This window comes from Delphinapterus leucas, chromosome 1 (genome assembly GCF_059928025.1).
Source record: "Delphinapterus leucas isolate spDelLeu-1000000601 "Yukka" chromosome 1, BTC_Dleu_Yukka2, whole genome shotgun sequence".
NCBI classification, from domain to species: Eukaryota; Metazoa; Chordata; class Mammalia; order Artiodactyla; family Monodontidae; genus Delphinapterus; species Delphinapterus leucas.
Genome location: NC_143129.1, coordinates 102,784,011 through 102,793,978, shown reverse-complemented (window position 1 = coordinate 102,793,978; position 9,968 = coordinate 102,784,011). Strand labels below are relative to the sequence as shown.

The window sequence follows — 9,968 nt, the reverse complement described above, 5'->3', positions numbered from 1 at the left end:
CTTGAGAGAAAAAAGACACAGGTTAGGATTCCAATTAGCCTCAGTTCTCTGGATTCTGTTTGCTTCTTTGCTCCTATACAAATTGACGTTTCCAATGTTTGATGAATAATTTCAATATGTAGTCAGCCTACTATCCTTACAGTTTGTCACATTGAATTTACATGAGTAGGAGACATAGCCAAGAAATGCCGTGTGTACTCCCAGAAAAATCAATGAAATAACAAATTTTACCAAGTCATTTTAATACAAGTCAAATGAAGTCAAAAGCAAGTCTACAACAATTTTTGAGATAGGCAATTTCTAACTCCCAAATCTCTCTCTCTCTCTCTCTCTCTTTCACACACAAACATACACACACACACACACACACACACACAATTTGGATCTCACAGTGAACTAATTACTGCTTCTGAGTAATTGCTATCCTTGCAGAATGAGTAGCCAAACAACATTAGAGTTCACAGTAGAAAAAATGTTTTATATATCCTCTCTGTTCATTCTAGGAAGTAAGTTTCACACAGGAAAATTCTAACACACTGAGACGTCCATTTCTGAAGTGACACCTCATTTCAATACTCAACAAAAACAGTCCGAAAAGTAATATATACTGTTCCCTATAGGTTTGCTTTCTGGATCCCAGAAGACCTCTTCTAATCCAATCCAGTCAAAGCATGTATCATGCTTTGGACTGCAGTACACAGTTGTGCAGAATGGTATACTGCGTAAAGTTACCTGAGACAGGGGGGTGCTGAAATCCTGCCCATACTCCCTTGGAACAGTGCACTCTGGCACAGGGCTGCTTCTGTCTGGAGGACAAAGTTTCTTTCTCTCTGCACAAAAGTGCTGTCCACCTTCCCAAGCTGTGCACTGACCTGAAGGAGTAGGAGTGGTGAACTGTACCTTTTCCTAATTTGCATATTAATGCCTTAGAGACTAGCAGTGGCCTTGAGAGTTGTAGCCCTTCTGCTTGCAACCTACTGGGAAATTCAAGGTTAAGTAAATAATTAGTACAAGTTAAAGGATGATTTTTTTTAATTTAAGCATAAGTGTAAGCATTAGTAATTCTTTAATCTGGGGTGGCCAAAAAAAGTTCTGTTAAAGGTGTGGGATTTAACCTGAGTCTTAACTGATAAGTAGAAAACCTTCAGTCAATAAACATTTATTAAGCACCTATTATGTGCAAGGTACTAAGCTGGACATGAAGAATATAAAATAAGTTTGATCTGTGCCCTTAAATGGTAACTGACACATAAACTTATAATGACATTTATACTGTGATGAACACTATATTCAAGGCATCAACTGCAAAGGGAACATAGAGGAGAGAATGGCTGTTTCAGTAAGTACATTCTTCCAAGTTCTGCAGAAAATGGTTGGCTATTCCAACAGCAACTAGGCACAATTCCAAAATAGGGTTCAAAAATGTGCAGAAGTGTTCTAAAAATTGATTCCAAAATATCTTCACCAAGTCAAAAAAGCTCTGTTGGCTTCTGCAATTACCAGCCTTTCTTTTTATTTTCTTCTTCATCCATTTGTCTCCATTCCAGTGACTATCCTCACCACTTTCCCGATTGCAAATTATTTCATTACATGTCAATGACTCACTTTGAACAACACAAACGTAAATATTTACAAAGTGCTCCTTCTGTGTGAGCAGTACACACACTTCAAAATAGTTGTGGTAACTCACTCTAATATCCTTTAGCTCTGGAACCTGACATTCATACCAATGACATCCTGGAAAGGGAGTTTCCACGGCCATTAACAGCATTCTCACATTCAAACATTCTGAGACTTGTCCACTCTTGATCTTTTTGCCTAGTACTCAACCTAGAAAACTTTTCTGGAAGTCCATTTAAATCATGGTATGAAAAACTAATTTATTCTTAACGTCTCCTGTAACTGCTGTGCAGAATATAGAAGTGTTTCAAGAAAACCTTTCCCTAAAAGACTGCCAAAAGATCTACTACCTGCGTATCACTTATATTTTTATTTAGTTACTATGGCTTTTGATTCTGAATGTCATTGCTGTGAAATAGATTTTATTCTATTCCTCAATCTCATAGACTAAAGCATAAGTCTAAACTGTGACATAAAAGCAAAATAACTGTCTTGTGGTTACCACAATATGTGATTATACCATATCATTCTGATTGTACATCTAAATTATATATTTTATATTTAGAGGCAAAAAGTTCTCTGCCAGAGTTAAATGACAATTCCTGAACTATGAACAAAGCTTATAAGGCTAAAATTAAAATTATTCTTAGTCCTAACCAGACTAAGAACCAAGAATGAAGCCCCAAGATAACATAATTATGTCACAGGAGCCATTCTCTACCCTCTACAACTCAGCATCATAAGACCATCCCAACTGAGTGTTTCTTCCAGTGATATGGATGTAATTGACTGAAACTATCCTTGCAGGTGGTTTGTAAGAACTGTAATTTACTTTGATGGATGTCATCTATATTCTTTACTGTGCATTAGCTATCATCATATTCCATCAAATAAAAATAAACTGAAATCAAGGTAAATTCTTAAATGCTGATATATTGAGATTTTCTTGGCATATTATCAGGAAATAAATCTTGACCTTTATTAATAATATTTACTGTGTCTGTGGGAACACATTTTTACAAACAACTGAACAGCTATAATTAAGGGAAAAGATAACATTGTGGGAAGGAATCTGGCTACAAACTGGAATAATACAAACTGCTTTTATGGGGTGTGTTGTCCACATGAAATTTCTTGAAACTCTGAAAAAAACCAACACAAATATGATGATCTGGGTTGAGATAATTACTGACTTAATCTAGTGGTTTTCAAACTGTGTCCTGTGCATCTGTAGGCTTCCAGGCCCCCTCATTGCTTCAACTAGAGCAGGCCACATTTCATCTATTCTACAAGTTATAATTCCAAATAACATTTATTTGTAATCAGTGTAATATTTTTAATGATTTGAAAAAAAATTGCCTTAGTTAAAATAAACTTCCTTTGGTAATTATCTAGCCCAATCAACCTTATTTAAATTTATTTTAAATTCAGAGGTATTTACATTCCAGTTGTATTAATTCTGTTTTAAAAAACAAGCATGTTTTTTAAAAAAGACAAATATTCCTCTTACTTGCTTTCATTCTAATCATGGTGTTAGAGAGAGAAGTGTCAAAAAAATAAGGAAAATTCCCATTCTTCTCTTCTCACCATTTTAGAAACAGTAAATTCCCAGGGAATAGTTATTGAGCAAATAATTTACAAAGGTAGATAGATATATAGTGACAGTACTTTTCTTCAGGAAGAAAAGAAGAAACTCAAACACTTTGAAAATAATATCTAACAGTTTTCCCTTGAGACACAGACAGGATGCTAGCTAAAGCCCCCTGAAGTTTACAGGTCTTCTTCATTTGCTTTGTCTTCTTAGGGTCAAGTCCAGGAATGTAATTATTTCATGCAAATTCGAGGGCATTTTTTTTCCACCTGATGAAACATAAATCTTTTTTGTTTTATTAAAGTTGATAAAAATTCAACTCACAAATATTTAGACAGATCGGTGAACTTTATGTATCATATGATTGGGACGAGTAGGGAGCTGAACGTAAAGGATATCTAGAACCAAGGAGGCTCTCAGAAGAAAGAAGGGGTACTGGGTAGGCAAAACAATAAATGTCAACCACAGAGCCTAAGACTGTCATTGAATTAGTTTAAGATACAATAGCAATCTCTTGTTTTGCCCACCATTCCAATTAATCCCACAAAAGATTTTATTTTTTCTTGGAGGGGTCACTATGTACTGTCACTGGGATGAATAGCAAATGGCTTCAAGGAGCTTGTTACTTTGACACAGATATACACCCACCAACCCAACAAATCATAGTAAGGCATCATCATGATGAGGTCCCTACATGACTGTTAAAAATACAGTAAATATACAGTATAGGTAAACATACACTGCTGTGTGATTCTGAAGAAGGAGAGTTGCCTGGGGGTGAAGTGAGGCTGGGGGTGGGGTGGGGGAAGATGCAGAGGTAGGACAGAGATTTCATAGAGAAGGAGGACCTGAACTAGACCTTAGGATATACATAGGATTCAGATACATAAACCCTGGCTTTAGAAGGGGGTCAAGAAGGGTGCAAAGTAGGAAACTATCAAATTTATTCAGGCAAGACAGTGAGAGAAAACAATTTCTCTTTAATATTTCCACCATTGAAATTAATAAGATTTGAAAGCATTCAGATTTTGGAATTTTCGATTGATATAAGAACATATATTTATGTTTCCTGATATCAGAAAAAGGCCTTGAGGGAGAAATGGCTTCTAGATGGAATCAGCAGTGGAAAAGAACAGGAAGAGATGAAGAAACAAAATCAACAAGACCAACACCAGATCCAGGTTCTAGAACAAAGTATCCTCAGGTATGGCCCTCTCTGAGATACTCCACAACTACCTTTATTTTGACTTTGTCCCATGTTGAATATATACAGGCCATTCTCCTTTTTAGGGGCACAATCAGATCTTCCATTTGGATTTCTAAGACTAAGAAAACACACCAGAAAGCAACAACAGAAATTTTGCTGTAAAGGTCCCCAAAACATAGCAACACGAGACTCATTTTTAAAATACATATGGGTGGGGCTTCCCTGGTGGCGCAGTGGTTGAGAGTCCGCCTGCCAATGCAGGGGACACGGGTTCGTGCCCCGGTCCGGGAAGATCCCACATGCCGCGGAGCGGCTAGGCCCGTGAGCCATGGCCGCTGAGCCTGCGCGTCCGGAGCCTGTGCTCCGCAACGGGAGAGGCCACAACAGTGAGAGGCCCGCGTATTGCAAAAAAAATAAAATAAAAAATAAAATAAAATAAAATACGTATGGGTGACTTACCCATAGCTCTCTGAGCCCATTTCCTCATCTACAAAATGGTAGTAACAATATCTATCTTTCAGAGTTGTTGAACAGATTAATAAATGCATGTACTAAACTACTAGCACCTACCTGGCATTTGGCAAGAGAGCAAAAGCAGTTCTTCACTGCCTCAACCCCCTCTCTCATCTTAGGACAGGTGACAGTTATAAGAGTGTGTGCATACTCTCCCCCCATCACACCTCTTCCCAGGCCCTCCTTAGCCTCAGCCATGATATTTTGGAAGAGAAGACACTGTAGGACTACTTCACTAACATTTTCTCTCTTCTACTTCTCTGACTGGTCACAGGGGTTGATTTCACTTCTCAGTGTCCTTTCCTGACCATCAAACACAATTAGTACAGACTCAGCAACTTCGGATATAGCAAGTAAAGTTTTTTAATTGCCTTGGCTTAAAATGAGGTGCTAGACCTGAAAAAAATTGGAAAGCTCAAATATAAGATAGGATTATTAATATTATCACAAAGTATAGATAGCACAGAAGAAAAAGGTGTGAGAAATGTCAGAATCATTTTCTAGCCCACACATGGAAAAAAGATGGAATTTTTTGTGGTATAATAATGACAATAATTTAAAGCCTACACATCTTTGAAACATAGGTAACTTTCAAAGCCTCACTCACTGCAAATTTGTTATCTTTTGTGAGGACCATAGGAAAGACCGGGAAGATAAAAATATCCAATAGCTGTGCTATGACCACATTTTGTCCATACTCACCACACTATGTAAACAGATTGCATTAGGCCTTAAACTGACAACATGGAAAAAAAAAAAACAGCTTTCTTTTTGCAACTGATTTTTATTTTACTAGCTTAATTTCATACACTTGTATATTTAATAGCTAAAATCATTGACTGCTCATTCTTATTTAGATGTTTTTAAATTAACCATTCTTTTAAAGTTACATTTTATAACTGAAATGTTTATATTTATAAACTCCTCAGTTGTTTGTTCAAAGATATGAACTGCTGCTGAATGGAAGATAGTAAATACTTTTAAAATAACTCAATAAATCAACTCTACAGTTTGGAAAACTTGATTATTTGTAAGGCATCCCTTAGCAAAAGCTTCCTAACAAAGTCTGGTTTAGCTGAAGATTGCTTTCCTCACCCTTCCACACACAATCCTTATCTCTCAAGGAGCTCTGAATTTAATCCCTGTAAACCCTTGCCCTGCACAGACACCTCCTTTCTTCCCCCTCAGAGCCCCTTCTTTGGAGTCTTTCCACATACTGAACACCTACAACTTTCTCAGCATCTGATGATAAATGAAGTAGTTACATATACTCAAAGTCCATTAACGAGTCTGGGCTGCTTTCTGAGTAATCCAAGAGAATTTACTAGGACTATACTGATTGCTTTCAGGCCTTGCCTGAATGCTCTGAGAATCACATAAGCTTCTAGGAGTTTTGGTAGTGGCTTGCCTAGTTAGGGCTCCTATGTGACGAAAGAGAGAGAAAAAGAGGGAGGGAGGGAGGGAGGAAGGAAGGGACAAAGGGAGGAAGAAAGAAGAACAAAAACAAGGAAGAGGAGGAAACCTATTTGCTGAGCCATATTATGCACCAGGCACTTTGCATATATCATCCCACTGAATCTCCATAACCCTATAAGGCAGGTGTTATGATCTTCACTTTTTGCAGAGAGATTAAAGAATTCACACTGTTAGGAAGTGGCAGATCAGAGACTACTTAATTTGACTATCCAATGCTGCCTATAAAATAATGGCACACAGCAACCTCTGTGGACTGAAAATTCATTATCTTGTAAGAAGTCTTTGAAGCATGTTCTGTCCCTTGGTTCTGCTTTCTCCAAACAGCCTTTACCACAATCAGGATCTTCTTCCACGTCCAATTAATGTCTTTGTTAAACTATCAATTAAATGTCTATTCATTACCCAATTTCTGGCATCTCACTGCTACTTTATTTTAGATATTTAGGATGTCATTAACCCATCAGTGCTCCTTTATTAACACCAAACGATTTTAATCCCCAAATATAAATAATAATAACAGTAATGGTTCATTTTTAAATGGCCTTGTGCAATTTACAAAGCAGTTGCACTTCCATTAAGTCATTTATTACTCACAGCAACCCTAGAAAGAAAGCATCAACACCTCCATTTCATAGATGAAGAAATACGCTCAAAGAGGATAAGGGACTTCATTAAGATCACAGAGCCAGTAAAGGATAGATTTGGGTCTCAAAGTGAGTCAAATTCAGTGCTCTCCAGCTGTAAAATTAATAGAGAGCTATAGGTGTCAATGCTCTGGAAGTAGTAAAATACCTGACACCTAACAGCAAACTGCATTGTTTAAGGAGTAGTCCTAAAAAGATGTATTTGCAAAGAGCTAGTAAAGAATTTGCACCATCATGACCCATAAAGGCATGTTTATCTCATTAAAAATGTGCAGGGAACAGAACATTCTAAAGCAACATACGGAGACAAAAAATAACTGTGCATTGTCAGTATTAAGCAGCCTCCACTACTGCCTAGCATTATAGAAATCACGTTGCCAAAGCAGCTTTACCTGATAACTGAACATTTTTTCCTCAGATATTTCTAAAGCTGCTAAATAATCAGGTACATGTTTTTAAATTCATTCTTTTTCAGAAACAACTACCCACAGTGCTTAAGAAGCTTTTATTACCAGCTAAATACAGTGCATTTTCCTGTAAGCTCTGAATGGCAACCAAGCCAACTGATGAGGTTGAAGTAGGCAGAGCCATCCTCCTTCCCTAAGCAGAGAAAGTATCCCAATCCCTGAATGTGATTTATCACCCTACTTAGGTGCCTGCTCAAGGGTAACATTTGCCATCTGCCAGGCCTCTCAGCTACAGGATAAGATTTTAATAGGCACATCAAAATAGAAATGTTGCTATTACCTCAGAGTCTGTAGCAAGGCCAGACTGCCCATGAAGTTTGCATTCCTTTTACTTCCACGGTTTCATGCAATGAACTGAAAGAGCATGGTCTTTGTCATTCAAATCCCTGTTCTGCCGACCATAGTTCATAAGCCTAGCCATGTTCTTTCATCTCTTTGGGCCTCAATTTCCTTGTCTGTAATAGTGGACCATCATAAGTCACTTCACGGGACTGGGATGAGTGAAACAACTTCATGAGTGCCTGACACGTGGTAGGTGTTCAGAAAACATTAGATACTATTTCTTATAAGGAATCAAAAATAATTAAAAGAAGGACACTGCCTAGAGCTTTATCTGGGGATTTTCATCTTTTGGCTAAGAACTCTCATTTCTTTATGCTAGTACAAAGAATCTTTTTCTTTGAGTAATCTTAGGTTATCCCCCAACTAAGATTCTTTCCATATGGAAAATAACTGATGGATTTTCTTTACGGTGTGAAGACTAAACTGTTAATAATATCAGCTAACTTTTACAGAGCATTTGTTGTAGACCAGGCACTGTACTAAGCACTTCATATATATTATTTCGTGAATTCTCACAACCATCTTATGAGGGAGATAACATTTAACAGGTGAGAAAACTGACATTTATAGAGGCTAATTTGCCCCATGTCATACAGCTAAAAAATTAAGAGTCAGAATTTAAAATAGAATTAAAAGTCCTAATCATAAAAATAAATTGTGTCTTGGATCCATAGCAAAATTTTACAAAAGTTAAATCCTACAAAAGCTATCCTCTACATCATTTTTAATTTCCAATCCATGCTATCATTTCACTTTTATATGCATCATTTTATAGAGACATTCATGTGATTCTTTATCATATTAAAAACACTCTGAGTTTCCCTGACTCACACATAACCTTTAAGTAAAGTAGGTCTTCATATTTATCCTCTCATTTTTCCTTTCAAAGAGAGGCAACATTTCAGAAACTAAGTGGGTTTCCATAGTTCTTGTTTCTGAGTCACACGTTAGCTCTGGAACAATATTAGTGAGCACTTTGACTTGTGCCCTGATTAATACCTTAGGAGAAGACATTCCCAGGGGGAAAACTCTATTGAACATCTTCTGAATCACTTTGCTCAAATTAGAGTTTCAATTTGCCTCCCAAATGAGCCCTGCTCTTAGTGTGACCACTGAACCCTTTACTTCCTGATTGTAGGCACAGGTGCAAATCCAGCACTGACTTCTCAATCCAAATATCCATGCGTACAGATTTATAGGCTGAATTAGAAATCCTGTTATATCACTTCTGCTGCTTTCCTCCATCCAATACCTACCCTCAAAAGACACCCCAAGCACCCTAAGAAGTGTCCAAGTGTCATTCACTTGCTAGGTTCCTCTTTGCTATCTAGCTACCCTGCAGTTCTCCATGACTCCCTCTGCCAAACTGCCTTGCATCAAGCTCCCTTCCACATACTAGCTACTTTTTGTACTGTGTCCAAAGACCTCTGACTTCAATTGGAGTACACAGAGTGCCTGGAAGAAATGTCATAAGCTTAAAATGCAAAAGGTTAACTGCCAAGGAGAATGATGCAAATATACTGCATTCCCTTTGAGAAGGATTATCTACTTCTGATTAAATGTTCCCTAGTAACATTTAATATTCCAAAGTACCCTTCTGACCATCTGCCTTTCTTTAATGCACTTTCATTCATCTCCAAATAGGCAGAAACTGCCTTCCACGTATCGTACTCAGGGGAAGGTGCATGTGAAGCTTGGATTTCTATGTGATCGAATGTCATGAGAAAAGCTGGATAGTGGGCTGTTATAGCAGCTATAGCTGACTCACATCACTTAAGGGAAATCCCTCCACAAGTGGAGATGGACAACTAGAAAATGCACTCTGCTCACCAGCACGTAGAGCAATAAACTACTCAGTTAACTCAAAAGATAGCAGGCAAGATCCAATTTCAAAAAGGAACCCAAAGTACTGCTGTAGAAATATAAAGGTTAAATGACTTTGTCGCTGGCTATGGTTTATCAAAGTTTAGCTCATTATTATTTCTATCCAAGTTTAACCACTACCTAATGTTCTTATCTACCTGTACAAACCAATTGTACCTTAGTGAAAATAATGTCTCATCAAACACAGTGGCACATGCTGTATGGAAAATATCACAGGCTAAATG

General features: G+C 37.5%; 1 protein-coding gene and 1 long non-coding RNA gene across 2 annotated transcripts in view; one reads left to right on the top strand and one right to left on the bottom strand.

Moving 5' to 3' along the window:
- The window catches only part of LOC149750700 (uncharacterized), a 52,946-nt gene extending 50,969 nt beyond the window's left edge, over window positions 1–1,977 (bottom strand). Inside the window, exon 1 of the long non-coding RNA XR_016394699.1 lies at window positions 733–1,977. This is a non-coding gene — a long non-coding RNA (uncharacterized LOC149750700). The remainder of the gene's footprint in view (window positions 1–732) is intronic.
- PALMD (palmdelphin) overlaps window positions 1–9,968 on the top strand; it is a 53,271-nt gene that overhangs the window by 23,683 nt on the left and 19,620 nt on the right. Inside the window, exon 3 of the mRNA XM_022584255.3 lies at window positions 4,291–4,415. Coding sequence (XP_022439963.1) covers window positions 4,291–4,415 — 125 coding nt within the window. The remainder of the gene's footprint in view (window positions 1–4,290; window positions 4,416–9,968) is intronic.